This window comes from Fusarium vanettenii, assembly GCF_000151355.1.
Source record: "Fusarium vanettenii 77-13-4 chromosome 3 genomic scaffold NECHAsca_60_chr3_6_0, whole genome shotgun sequence".
In the NCBI taxonomy this organism is placed as follows: Eukaryota; Fungi; Ascomycota; class Sordariomycetes; order Hypocreales; family Nectriaceae; genus Fusarium; species Fusarium vanettenii.
In genome coordinates this window covers 83843-97580 of record NW_003315829.1, presented here as the reverse complement: position 1 = coordinate 97580, position 13738 = coordinate 83843, and the positions used below count along the sequence as shown (strand labels likewise).

Sequence of the window (13738 nt, the reverse complement as noted above, 5' to 3'; positions counted from 1 at the left end):
TGCAAATGCATTCCTCATCATCAACCTTTCAACACAATCTACTCCTCTGCATCTGGTTTTGCTTTAGCAATGCTCCCATCTTCAAGCCTGATCGAGCTGATCCTCCTGGTCGCAACGGCAACGGAGGGCAGGGCAACTTCTCTCGCCCCTCTCGCTCGTCAAGATCTTCGGTCTTGTCTCTCCAGCGCCGTCGGGGGCGACGCAGCGAGGGCACAGTTCCAAGACGAGCCGGATTTCATCTCCAAAGATGTCAACTACCACAACCTCAATCTGCAGTGCGAGCCGTTTGCGGTCCCGTATCCTAAGACAAAGGATGAGATCTCCGAAGTGCTAGCTTGCGCTGTCAAGCACAAGCGCAAGGTCCAGCCCCGAAGCGGTGGCAGAGACTTTATCAACCAGTGTAAGTGCATTTTACATGGCAAAAAACATTTGAGGCTTGGCCATTGTTAACAAAGAGTTTTCCTCTAGGCTTGGGAGGCGCCGACGATGCTATCGTTGTCGATTTAAAGCACTTCAATCACCTCAGTGTGGACAAAACCACGGGCATAGCAACAGTCGGGCCTGGAAACTTGCTCAAAGATCTCGTGGAAGGTCTCAACAATGCCGGACGCTTCATGCCACATGGATCTTCTCCAACTGTTGGTATCGGCGGTCTCATCGCGGTCGGTGGCATCGGATATACCTCTCGCGAGAATGGCCTTTCCATCGATGTCATGCAAGAGGTCGAAGTTATCCTTGCCAACGGTACCGTCACTCGCGCCACCAAGATGACCAACTCCGATTTGTTCTGGTCCATGAGCGGTGCTGGTGCCAGTTTCGGCATCGCAACCGAGTTCAAGTTCCAGACGAAGCCCATGCTCAAGGAACTCACCACTTTCAGCTACAACTATTCGACCACCGACAAGGCCCTCCTCGCTCGCGCTATGAAGGCTTTTAACAAGCTGGCGTCGGAAAAGAGCACGTCTCGAAAGGTGAGCAGATCTGGCAATCTTGCCAAGAACAGCTTCTACGTCAGCGGTGTCTTTCTGGGGCACAAGAAGGACTTTGATGCCCTCAGTTTGGACAAACATTTCCCATTTGGCGCTGAAAAGACCGTCCGCGGCTGTATCTCTTGGATAGACTACATGAATGGCCTCTTCCGAGGTGCCAGCAATGTTCCCGGCCAAGCTTACTCCTACGCAAAGGATCTCGCTGTTGGCGGTAGAAACGTATCATCGGACTCCGCCGTCGAGAGATTTGTCGACCATGTGCAGGCCGCAGACTCTGGAGCCGTCTACTGGTCGTACCTCTTTGATTGGTACGGCGGCGCGGTCAATGATGTGGACACGGGTGCTACCCCTTTTCCTCACCGCAATCTCCGCTACTTCATGTCCACCTACGCCACCACAACACAGGAAACAAGCGAGAAGACCATGAATTTCATCGACGACGGAATTCTTGCGCTTCAAAACAACAAGCCAGCTAATTACCTGCACTACGCTGGTGTTCCCAATTTGCGCCTCAGCAGCAAAGCTCAGGAAAAGTATTAGGGCTCCAACCTTCCCAGACTCGAGAAGATCAAGGCCGCAGTTGACCCTGATGACCTCTTCTCTACCACTCAGAACGTCAAGCCTCGTGCGTAAGTGGGTCTGGTGCTGGTTCGGTCGATAAATAGGTGCTTCATCATTCACCACCATGTCACCCGCGACTCCTTCTCTCTGCCTTTCTCTTCTATTTCATGGCCCTCCCTCTTTGGTAACGATTTGTAGATTGACTACAAAACACACTAAGACCCAAGGCAATGCATGTAGATATGTAAATGTATAGATTCACACTCCCTTATTCTATAGATGAATAGCCAAATTACATCTTGTTCTGTGCATCAGGCACGGCCTTCGCCGGATGGCCAGAAATTCTACGCCATTGTAGTCTCCCACCCGTTCTGAATCATAACATCCATCCAGTAGACGTCTTCACAGCTCTCGAATGTGCCACTTTGACTCCCTGTTGCCGAAACAACACGAGCCCTCTCATCCATGATCCTCCATGTCTCATTAACAATATCGAGACACACATGGATCGGCCTTGGAGGGAGCGTGTAAAGGAACGAATTGAGCCGACTCTTGATGAAATGACGCATCCTTGAAACCTCAATAGTTTGCGAAGTGAAGCCTGCCATCTGATCCGCCATGGAAGCTCCTGGTCCGCTATCATGAATGTCCACTGGCGGTGATGACATCCGGAGCTCGCTTGACAAGGATACGAGGATGAAAGGTTGGAAATCTCTTGTTCCCGACTCTAGAGGGATTGACTTCATGAGATTTAGAGCTTGCACGGCATATGAAGTAAGCCAATCTTTGCGTAGTTGGCAGGAGGCAGAAGGAGAGTCAGGCCCATGCTCTTCATTGAGGTCCGGATTCAGCAAACCCTCTCGTACCAGTCGGTGATCAAGAAGATCGGGAAAGATATGGTACAGCTGAATTAACCCAGTCGACCGATAAGCTTCAGCCAGAGTTAGCAAATGCCACACTGGAGTGTTCCTATCCTCGGTGTCGAGAACTGTGGTTTCGACAGGATGTGACAGGCTGCAAAGATACTGCTCAAGCTCACTAGCCGCGGCCAAGTCCTTCTCGAGTTGTTTGATGTGGGAGAGTGACGTGAATCGATGTGAAAAGGCCATCTTCCGCTGCTTTCTAATAAGCCTGCCGACCTTTTGCACCGCATGTTGAGTATCTCGTGCAAATCCAGTCCATGGATGCGGGACAAAGTGTAGCGTCGTGCAGCCTTGTGAGAAAGCGTGCTCATCTATTGAGGCATTAAGTTCGTCATTCTCTGCCACGTACGATAGCAGCATCTCCCAATAAGTCATCGACTGGTGGAAGAAGTGATAGTCAACACCATGTTGCTCGAACACGGCCGTCGACATTGATGCCAGCTTCCTTCGAGCCCGGTTGAAGAAGGGTAGTCCAAGATCACGGGGGTTGTGCCAGCTCGCCGAGCCCCCGAGCATGAGCATCGCGAGCAACAGGTCCTGGTCAGGCCCCGACCCTTTATCCAGCATTTCTATGGCTTCTTTCCTCAGGTGCTTCCCAAGGGCGGTGAGCTGCGGAAAGTCATTGACAAGACTCGCTGCAGCCATGGACGAGAGGGTTTTGTATAGTAACGGGGAGGAGTTCCACAGGCGAGATACTGTTGTTCTGAAAGGATTCATAGAGCTATCGTAGCAAGAGAAGAGCTGCGCAGTCTCTTTGAAGTAAAACTCAACAAGGATGGAGGCTGGGTCGTTGAGAGGCCTTGCTGGAGAGACGGTGCCCATTTTGTGTCCGCTAGCTTTGGAGTAGGACACGACGGATGTGACAAGTGGCGTGTTTTGTGTGCCTTCTTCAGTATCTCCTTTGTGGGCCTGAGGCTGAGGCAGAGGCAGAGGCGAGGCTGGAGATATTGGCAATGAAGGTGATGGAGAAAGTGCAGTGGCAGGATAAACCCTGGACTGATCGTTGGTGACATCTGGAGCGTCCTTGATCAATGGTTGTCCTTGGCCAAGATCCAATGGGCTCTGACCAAGTCCCTGAAGAAAGAAGGCCGTGCCCAGACTATCCGACGGCGAGTTTTCATTGAAGAAGTCAGAAATATCGGTGACTCCTGGGAGGTCCAGTAAGATGTTCTCAAAGAGAGGCTCGCAAAGCTCATCTTGTCTCTCATCCGTTTGGCTGAGATTCGCATTCTGCTCCTGCAAGTCCAACCGCAGTGATGGGATGAGAGACTCGTTGCTCTCGGATACACTCTTAAGGTCAGAATTCTCTTGGTCTTGGCGCTTGGGCGTTTCACGTCGTTTCGGCTTCTTCGGCGCTTCCTGCCGGAAGACCTCATACTTGGTTGACCACCGAAACTGTGGGCCATAGCCGGTGCACTTGACGCCGGCACGCGTGCAACGACCGCACGAAGGCTTCTGCTCATCACATCTTGTCTATAGAGGATCAAGTTAGTCAATAATGCTCATATCAATGTACCAAGTCAGGAAGGACTTGCCCGTTGCCCTTTGCATCTTGAGCACCCATTGTGTGAATATCCTTTAGACGTTCGAGGCTTTCCCGATCCTCTTCCTCTCGTAGAGGTCGGGACGGATGGCGTGCTGGAGCTTTCCATTTGCGTCAATATCTTCGTTTAAGATGTATGAGCAAGGTTGAAGTTGGGAACTTGACGATGAGGCAAGATGAAGGCGGAGACAACCCGGGGATCGATTCGGCTGGGCCACTCATTGCGGGGTAATTTGGGGCATGTCTGCCAGATACCAGGGTAGATATCATCAGAAACATGATTGGACAATGGGAGATATGGCCATCCCTGCAAGAGTTTAGTTATCTGGCTAGCTTGGAGCGCCGTATCGATTGCCGGATTAGGCAAAACATCACGGTCTTGCGTACTTCGCGACCAACATCCTTCTGGTAACTTGGTAAGCAACAAGTCGATGTGCGGGTATAACTAAAGCTGATCGATGGATTCTGATGGTGAACTCGTTTGTGCTGACCAACGTCTACACTTTCGCTGAATGACATAATAATTCCTTTTCCATTTGACCCGTTTCTTCACTATTCACGGCCCGAATCTCGTACAAGATGAACCCAAAGGAGTGGAGCCCCATTGAACTCCAGGTCCCTGGCCTAGGCAGTCTCTCTGGCTTGTGCTTTGATGGCAAAGTGTGTCAGTACATGGGTGTCCCTTATGCGACCATCCCCGGACGTTTTCGGCGCTCACAGCCGGTCAAGGGCCCTTGGCCTGAGGAGAAATGGGACGGCACTAAGCTTGGGTATGAAGAGTTCCAATTTTATAGACTATGTTGTATGATTGAGAAATCGCTGATAAAGTTCTGCAACAGGCCCTTTCCCTGTCAGCCACCTCGAGATTTCTACCCCATTCCAAGCCCTGAGAGGCCTTGGGTCGACAACCCCAGCACCAGCTCGACAGACTGCCTGAGTCTGAACATTTCCGTTCCCAATAAGCCCTCGGCTTCGGTAGGTCAACCTCTGTATCCTGTCATGGTATTTATGCATGGCGGTGCATTTGTATATGCTGCTGGTGGAGCAGCGATTTATGATGGTCGCGCCTTGGCCGACATATCCAACCAACTCAACGAACCGACCATTATCATCTCTGTCAACTTTCGTCTTGGAGTCTTTGGCTTCTTGGCCAGTAAGGAGATTCGCGAGTATAACCTCGAATTTGGGGAGGAAGGTGCTGGAAATTATGGACTTTGGGATCAAGTGCAAGCTCTTCGTTGGGTTCAACAGCACATTGCTGCATTTGGCGGAGATCCAAAACGAGTTACACTTTTCGGTCAGAGTGCTGGAGGTGGTAAGTAGTTCTTGGCTGAAATTATCCTTTATCTGGAAGCTGACTTGTACTAATCAGTCTCCACCAATGTCCACCTGCTTCGAGACGAACCCTTGTTCTCATCCACCATCATCCAGTCGGGACTCCTCCCCTTGTGCGGAGTCCTTTCTGTGGAGGAATACCAAGGCATATACGACAAACTCCTGTCTGCTCTTGGAATTCCAATGGATCTACCACCACGGAAGCGTCTTCAGCGCCTTATTGACGTCGACGAGAACAAACTGACCGCTGCCATGGTGCCAGTATGCGTCATTCCAGTCATCACTTTCAGCCCTTGCGATGATGGCTATCTTATCGGACAACCAATGCCAAACTACAGCGATTACGCAAACTTCAAGCCACCATCATGGTGCACTAGGATCATGATTGGCGACGTTGCAAATGAGTGTGTCATTTGGAACAAGAGCTTCCGGTCCATGGATGCACCGACCTTGGTTGACAGGATCAAATCCTTCCTCGGTTCGGAATCCAAAGCCGAGAAGCTCATGTCACTCTATAATATCACCCCGACTGATGATCGCGATGACAGCTTTTGGAAAGTTGAAAAGTTTACGACCGACGGTCTATACACGGCTGTGAACTGGACCCTCATCCGCTCGTTCCCAGCTGTTTATGCCTATCATTTTGATGTGCCGTCGCCTTTTGACAATGACTGGGCCGGACTTGCACACCACTCCCTTGACAATGTATATGTCTGGTCATTGCTCCGAGACCACCTTCCACCTTCACATCGCGAAATCTCGGCCAAAATGTCAAGTATGTGGCTGAAGTTTGCAAACGGACAAGAGCCTTGGGAGAGATTCGACAAGAATTGCCGTTTCATGATCTTCCAAGAGGGTCAATGTGAGCTGAAGACGGCGAAGCAAGATACAGCCCGTGGCTATCGCGTATGGGAAGAAGTTGAGCGAGAGGGACTTTTAGATGACTTTCACAAGGTCACGGAGGAGCTTTGCATGAGATGGGAGGAGATTACAGATGGCAAGCGAGAACCCAAGGCAATGGTTGTTGGGGAATTTGATGAATATGGTATCAAGAGGAAGAGAAAGGCGGCCTGGAATTAGCAAGGTGAGAAATTCGCCTACGCCTACCTATACAACTAGACATAGATCTAAACACCGATTCTATTTCAATATGAGAAGGGAAGTGCATTCATTGTAAAAATTCTACTACTAAAGAACAGTTTGGATATAACCAGCGCCACCTCTTCCTCCTCCAGCCACGCTTGGAGCGGTGCTCTTTTCATGACACAGTAATGAGTCCTCATTCTCCACATAAGCAGTTGTATACTCGTACTCTTGCTCGGTGTTTAAGGGCGCCGAGTCAACCAAGGACTGAGTATCGCTCATGGCGAGGACTAAAGATGGAAGGCGAGGGAACTCTCCATTGCTTATCACTTCTTAATAAGGATACTACTTCAAGCATTTGAAATGCAATAAGTGTAAAATGGTGATGTGGGTTTCTACAAACAAGTAACTAAACTATTGTTACAGATACCCGCAAGATTCTTCTCCTCCAGGCTGTTTGACCGACGCCGCCTGACTGAGGCCTACTGGAGATGTGTTGCTAATGAGTCATGCATCCATCATATCATATCAGGTGCTTCCAGTTGAGCCCAAGTATCTAAACAGGTTGAAAACTCAGTTCCAGTTTGCCCCCTCTTGGACCAGCAGTAAACCCCTCGGCTAGCTCCATATCTGGTGCGCAAACAATTGTCGTCTTGTAGTTGGTGTAAACTCCAGCAATACAGTGCTTCATTGCTTCAATAGTGTCAGTAATCTCCAAAAACTCGGCGGGAGTGGCAACTTACAGTGTGTGGCAATGTTGCTCCCTATGCACATGGCACCTCCGCTGCCCCAAGCCCAAAACCATCTCCTCATCTCGGACAGTCTCTCGGGGGTCTGGTTGAGCCAGCGCTCGGGGATCCACTCGTCGGGCTCGGGGAACACTTCGGGGTTGCGGTGGATTGTGTAACCGTGGGACTGGACTCGGACTCCGGGTGGGATGTTTGCATAGCCGGCGAGTGTGCATGATGGAGAGGGAGTAACACGCGGCTGGCCACCTGGCACAGCAACCCAGAGACGCAGGGTCTCCTGGAGAATAGCGTCGAGCAGACTGAGCTGATCAACCGACTTTGGATCAGGGAGTTCGTCTGGAGCGTTTGGGTATTCGAGCGGAGGTGAGAGGTTGGAGAGTTCCTGGCGAAGGCGATCCTGATGCTCCGGTCGACGGGAAAGCTCGTAGAAAACGTACGTAAGGGTATCACCGCTCGTTTCGTGGGCAGCTGCGTTATGATCGTACATATCACTCGCAATCTCAAGTCGACGAGGATAAGCTTGCCCATTGAGAACTTGGTTCTTGCCATCCTGCTTCTTGAAGGCGCTTCTCTCCCATGCGTACACGACTGGATTGTCCTCAGCCGCAATACGTGTATCAGCGGCGAGAAGGTTCTCGGCCTTGTCGCAGAAGCGCATCTGCCAGTCCTCGAGATCAATGGTTGACCGTTCAACCCAATCCGGCACGAGCTTGATTCCAATCTTGCGTAAATGAGAGGTGAGCTTGGGGAGTTCAGTAGTCCAGAAAAGATAGGGCCGTCTGACGTAAAAGGTGTCGAGGTACCATTTCCTCTCTTCGGCATTTTGCAAGAAGTTGCTACCCAGTGACAGCCCAAATTGGTATGTCATGAAAGCGTCCATCGAATATGCCGCGAGTATTTCCAAGACTTCGAGGGGCTTGCCCGAATCGGCAGAGGATTTGATGATGGGCATAAAGCGATCGAACAAGACGGCCCTCGTTGTTTCTCGAACTGTAGGGCTTGCTAGGATGTAGGACTTGGAATAGACGTGGGAGAGCATGCGCTTGCGATCCGAATGAGGTTTACCAGACATGGCAAACATGGGATCAACTCTGGTCAATGTTAGTGATCAGACAGCATGGTAGCCAGGCACTGGGGTGTATGTACCCATAGTTGATGAATCGGTTATGGTAAAAGTCGGTCTTGTGGAAACCACCTGTATAGATGGTCTTCAATCCGCCCTCGTAACAGCTCACTGCGAGCTGGCTCGGCGCGGTGCGGAGGATAGGGCCCTTGGTCTTATGAAGCTCATGGATGGTTTGGTTCTCGACATTCTTGTAGCGAATGTAGTATATCCAGAGAGGACAGACATGGCTACTCCAGTGGGCAGTCGGGATTTTGGATAATGGCGAGAAAAACAAGGGGTATAGGACAAGCTTGTAAAGGCCAAGTACCAGTGCGGCCACAGCAGCGATGAGGGGAATGTTGAGTGTCATGTTGATATGCGAATGACCCCGTCTCAAAGTGCCAGCGACTTGTAATGTCCTGAACTGGGCTTTGACATACTAGCAAATTGAACGTTAATGTAATCTGGATGCGAGAAGGTTTGACAAGTGAGAGGCTCAAAAGTAATCCCAAAACGGACAAAAATGTCGACTAGGCTCCTATCCCCGTTTGGAACTAAGCTCGGCTAGATGATCGACTAGCAGCGTAATCAGGAGGATAAGCCCCCGTCTGTTCTCGGAAGCATTTTGAGATTCTCTGATCAACATTTTTCCTATCTTGGTAGACATTCTGCTTGGATGCCTTGACACGGGATCATAAGTCCCATAATGACGAGCAAAGCATCTATCAGCTGCATGTGATAAGAGCCGCAATATTTTCCCTTTTCAAGTATCGCCCAAGATAGCCTAGCTAATCTCCCTGCAGTCCAGGTGCGGGGCTCCCCGGATTCCCTATCATCGGGACAGGGGCTGTGCCGATAGCCCAGTGCGCTCAAATCGTACATATCCTTCCCCAGATTTCACACAAGTTGGCCCTCTCTACTGCGAACTTCTCTTTCATCTCAACAACAACAAGTGCCCATCTGACGCATCCATATCACTCGCCACTATGAAGGACCACCCAGATGTCGAAAAGGTCAGGACAGGCAGCGCCGACAGCGACGCCGAGCGCCTGGCCGAGATGGGCTACTCCCAGGACATGAAGCGCAATTTCTCAGTGTGGTCTGTCCTCGGAGTAGGCTTTTCTCTTACAAATTCCTGGTGGGGAGTGTCTGCGGCGCTCATCACTGGTGTCAACTCTGGAGGCCCATGCCTGCTCGTCTACGGCACCATTCTACTTGCACTTGTCTCTGTGGGCGTTGCCGTCTCTCTATCCGAGTTGGCTAGTGCCATGCCCAACGCAGCTGGGCAAATCTTCTGGGCTGCGGAACTTGCTCCTAGGCGTTATGCTCGTGCAGCGTCCTACATCACCGGGTGGTTAGCCTGGGCGGGCTCCATCTGCGCCTCGGCGAGCGTGGCTCTCTCCATCTCTTCGGCAGCAGTTGGTTGCTACCAATTGTCTCACCCCGACTTGTGAGTCGCTTATCCTGTCACTTAGCCAAGCAGAAAGTTCTAATACTCCTTGCCAGCGAAATCAAGACGTGGCATGTTGTCGTGTGTTATCAACTGGCCAACGCCTTCATCTTCCTCTTTAATTGTGTTGGGAAACTCCTCCCAACCATCGCCTCGATCTCACTATACACAACCCTCATCTCGTTTGCCGTGATTCTGATAGCCGTTCCGGCTTCGGCAGAAACACACCAGGACCCAAAGTTTGTCTTTGCCACGTTCATCAACAATACTGGATGGACTCAGAACGGCATTGCCGTCATCGTTGGCCTCATCAATGTCAATTGGGGATTTTCTTGCCTGGACACGGCCATTCATTTGGCCGAGGAAGTGCACAGCCCTGAAAAGATGGTCCCGATCGCCATCATGGGGACCGTAACCATCGGCTTCATCACGTCATTTGGCTTCATCATCTCCATGCTCTTCAGCCTGACTAACTTTGAGTTGGTGTCAACAACCGTAACCGGAGTACCCATGCTGGAACTCTTCCATCAGGCACTTAGACACAAAGGCGGCGCCATTGCCCTTGAAGCGCTCATCATCTGCACTGGCGCGGGTTGTTTGGCTGCCTGCCATACATGGTCATCCAGACTGTGCTGGAGTTTCGCTAGAGATGGCGGTCTGCCTTTCTCGAACTTCCTTGCACGAATTCATCCCCGTCTAGGCGTGCCATTGAATGCCCACGCAACAAGCTGTGTCTTGGCGTCCATCTTGGGCTGCCTCTATCTCGCGTCTATTGCGGCTTTCAACAGGTATGATGCCGCTTTAACAACTATTTCATCGACGCTAACATTTAGAAGCATTCTTTCAGGATGCATTGTACTCCCCTATTTGTCTTACTCGATTCCCATCACATTTCTTCTAATCCGAGGCCGCGAAAACATAGCTCATGGCCCATTCTGGTTGGGTCGCTTCGGACTAGTCTCTAATATCGTCCTTCTCTGCTGGGTTCTCTTCACATTTGTCATGTGAGTGCTGGTTGCTTTCTATAATCGCCCTTGTGATAACAGTGTGCTAACGTGAAGACCGATGTAGGTATTCATTCCCGGCTTATCAACCAGTCGAGGCAAGCAGTCAGTTTTAAATCCTTGCCTACCTTGATGTCTCGCGCTAATAACGCCCCAAGACATGAACTACGTTTCCGTGGTTTATGGCATTGTGTTTCTTATTGCGGTAGTGGACTGGGTCTTTAGGGGCAAGAAGGCATTTGAACCTCCAGTGGGCCGTCATGATGAGATTGAAGGTGTCCCGGCTTAATTTCATACATTTATTAGCTGCTAACTGGGTCACTTCAATAACCTGCAATGGGATCGGTGTTGTTATTCATTGAAACTCGTGGTTTCTGCTCCTGTGCCTGATGTCTTCTACAAACATATAAGAATTGAAGTCCTCGCAATGGTTGCAACATATCAGAACTTCTGGCATGGAAACTCTTGTTTTGGGCCATGTGCAACTTTCAATCTTTGATCTTTGGTTACGGTATTGTAGGGAGCCAAAGGGCAACCAATTGCATCTTGTCCCGTTGGCATGTGTCATGGCTATGATACGTAGGCACTCGTCTACAACTTGCACTCAAAGATAAATATTGTAAGAGAGGCCAAACCAGTCGCTGATAAGAAGAATGGCTTCTACTATAAAGGGGGTGTCAAAAGAGGCCCATATCTCTTAGAGCAAGTTCGTATGGATCCATTAATTCCGTCGACTTCATAGCCGTTGGCCTTGACTCTATGACGACAGGACGGGCGACGAAAGGAGGTAGATTTTCCCTTCCATCGAGGTGGCGGCATGATTACCATTTTTACCGCTTGCAGTAAAGAGCTATGGTATCTAACCCGGGAAACTTAGCCCATAAGCGAAAGGTGGGTAATGCTAAGGGGGATCGCAATTTTTTGCCGAATTTGTGGTAGAAATGAAGACCAACCGATCATAAATATTTTATCTCCCATGAGCTTCAAAACTCACTACATAGTAGCCCTTAATGCACCGCACGACTGATAAGACACAGTTGCCCTAATTCAGCACATTTTGCTTTTTTTACAATGTCTGGCTCATTCCTGACTCCGATAGTGCATTTCCCAAATGCCCAAGACTCCTTCCAGTGTCCCCAAGTTGCAGGCACAAAAAACGCCTTCTTGGGCGATATATACGGAACGTATGTTTATGAGAATTACATATTCAAACCGAAGATTTAGTCCGTGCTAATGGGTTGTTTTAGGGATGCTTCCTCCGTAGATCCCCTGTCATGCGGCTTCTTCCGGATGACTGCAGGCGAGTCTCTGACTGGGAAATATCCATACAACGAAACTCTTGTCGTACTTGACGGCGTGTTTGAGATGGTGGATGGTGCTGGGAGTAAGTCAGTGGCAAAGAAAGGAGACGTCTACTTTTTCCCGGCTGGTAGCATGGTGACTTTTAGCACCTCGCAGGAAGGGCTGGCATTCTACACGGTTCAGAGGGCACGAAAGTAGAGCAATAGAGAAAATGGACTGCTTATTGAATACATTCTTATTTGTCCCTCGGACGGCAGCCGGTATCGCACTCAGAGCTTGGCGTTTTTCTCCTTCTTCTCTGCAACATCCCACCACGGCCAGGAGGGGAACTCACTGGGGTTAATGGTTCCGCTAAACTCGGGCTTCCTCTTCTGCATGAAGCTCTTGATACCCTCCACGTTGTCCTTGGTGCCCACCGAATGAAGGAAAATCTTGGAATCCAAAACATGTGTCTCCTCCGGCGTGGGCGGGCAGTAAAGCATCATGTCGCGCATCAACTTGGTACTGGCCAGGGATGTGTTCTCGGCAATGTCGGCTGCAAGTTTTACAGCGTAAGAGGCAGTCTCTTGCGGCGTGGGAAGCAACTTGGAGAACAAGCCGCTAACCAGCGGATCAGAGGCAAGGTATGTCGAGCCCGTGGTGGCCAAATGTATTGCATTCGACAGACCGACCAGTCTGGGGAGGAAGAAAGCGCTGCATGACTCGAGAGTCAAGCCTCGGCGTGAGAACGGCAGGCCAACTTTGGCTTCTGACCAGCCAACACGGATGGTCGCGGGGAGGGTGATGGTGAGACCAACTCCAGCTGCGGGGCCATTGATCGCGACAATGGTTGGCTTGATGCACTTTGCAATGAGAAGCGCAACTCGGCCGCCCCTGAGTAGTTAGTAATTCGAAACTTGTTAGGTATAGAGGTGAGCATACTGATCTCGGAATTTGTTGAAAGCTTCTGGGTTCTTCTTGTGAGCTAGCAATCCGGAGAAGCCGACCTCCAAGTCAGCGCCTGCGCAGAAAGCCTTGCCGTTACCGGTAAGAACAACTGCGCGAACTCTTTCATCGGTGTTGATCAGGTTGTAGACTGTCTCAAGCTCATTGAGAAGGTTCTCGGTTACAGCATTGTACTTGTTGGGTCGGTTCAAAGCCACAACGAGGACCTTGGTCGCTGTGGGAGAGTCGGCCGGCACATGAGAGACTGAGATGTCCTTGAGGGAGAGAGAAGAGTACGAGTCAGGGGAAGTAGACGACGCCATCTTGATAGCATTGGCTGGAGTGGTAGCTTAAATCAAGTCAGACAATCAACAGAAGATATACTTATACTATGATTAATAGCTCCATGTGAGACGCGGGGTAGTATCAAGGGTTACCGAGGCCTCTGATACATCGAGGTAAAGAAGGAAGACATCACAGCCAGAATATCGACGTCTTGTACCGTTGATCGGTGATAGGTGGTTAGAGTTGGCCGAGACCCACATATGGCCGAGGTGATTCGAGTCACCACCCTACGCCTGGGCATGCATTCCCCGTCTGCACTATCCGATCCTTCCCCAACCGCTGAGCACCCCATCGCATGGCCCAACTTGGGATCCTCGGACCTGAGTGACGGCTCCAGAGCGGACTTCAAGGTTAACAAGGTCCCGGACGCGGACTTTCAGGATGCCACGCTCTTTCGACTTTGCTACAGGTCCAACCTTGGCGCT

At 50.5% G+C, this 13738-nt stretch overlaps 7 protein-coding genes across 7 annotated transcripts; 4 read left to right on the top strand and 3 right to left on the bottom strand.

Moving 5' to 3' along the window:
- Window positions 1-69: 69 nt before the first annotated feature.
- NECHADRAFT_78529 (uncharacterized protein) lies at window positions 70-1748 on the top strand (the record flags this gene model as incomplete). Its single annotated transcript, XM_003040648.1, has 3 exons — window positions 70-400; window positions 469-1522; window positions 1655-1748. 3 exons carry the CDS (start codon window positions 70-72, stop codon window positions 1746-1748), a joined length of 1479 nt encoding a protein of 492 aa, XP_003040694.1.
- A 146-nt stretch (window positions 1749-1894) lies between these two features.
- Window positions 1895-3190, bottom strand: NECHADRAFT_37401 (uncharacterized protein; the record flags this gene model as incomplete). The annotated part of the gene is made up of 2 exons (XM_003040625.1): window positions 1895-1960; window positions 2000-3190. 2 exons carry the CDS (start codon window positions 3188-3190, stop codon window positions 1895-1897), a joined length of 1257 nt encoding a protein of 418 aa, XP_003040671.1.
- Window positions 3191-4595: 1405 nt separating this feature from the next.
- NECHADRAFT_78527 (uncharacterized protein) lies at window positions 4596-6431 on the top strand (the record flags this gene model as incomplete). Its single annotated transcript, XM_003040647.1, has 3 exons — window positions 4596-4786; window positions 4856-5331; window positions 5389-6431. The coding sequence occupies 3 exons, from the start codon at window positions 4596-4598 to the stop codon at window positions 6429-6431; spliced, it is 1710 nt and encodes a 569-aa protein (XP_003040693.1).
- A 559-nt stretch (window positions 6432-6990) lies between these two features.
- NECHADRAFT_3160 (uncharacterized protein) lies at window positions 6991-8637 on the bottom strand (the record flags this gene model as incomplete). The annotated part of the gene is made up of 3 exons (XM_003040624.2): window positions 6991-7127; window positions 7178-8274; window positions 8330-8637. Coding segments are annotated over 3 exons (1542 nt in total), but the record flags the coding sequence as incomplete, so codon positions are not given.
- Window positions 8638-9274: 637 nt separating this feature from the next.
- On the top strand, window positions 9275-11031 carry NECHADRAFT_37372 (uncharacterized protein; the record flags this gene model as incomplete). The annotated part of the gene is made up of 5 exons (XM_003040646.1): window positions 9275-9738; window positions 9795-10526; window positions 10575-10742; window positions 10810-10847; window positions 10901-11031. The coding sequence occupies 5 exons, from the start codon at window positions 9275-9277 to the stop codon at window positions 11029-11031; spliced, it is 1533 nt and encodes a 510-aa protein (XP_003040692.1).
- Window positions 11032-11813: 782 nt separating this feature from the next.
- NECHADRAFT_37399 (uncharacterized protein) lies at window positions 11814-12242 on the top strand (the record flags this gene model as incomplete). Its single annotated transcript, XM_003040645.1, has 2 exons — window positions 11814-11926; window positions 11990-12242. The coding sequence occupies 2 exons, from the start codon at window positions 11814-11816 to the stop codon at window positions 12240-12242; spliced, it is 366 nt and encodes a 121-aa protein (XP_003040691.1).
- Window positions 12243-12313: 71 nt separating this feature from the next.
- NECHADRAFT_92338 (uncharacterized protein) lies at window positions 12314-13291 on the bottom strand (the record flags this gene model as incomplete). The annotated part of the gene is made up of 2 exons (XM_003040623.1): window positions 12314-12917; window positions 12966-13291. 2 exons carry the CDS (start codon window positions 13289-13291, stop codon window positions 12314-12316), a joined length of 930 nt encoding a protein of 309 aa, XP_003040669.1.
- Between the last annotated feature and the right edge of the window lie 447 nt (window positions 13292-13738).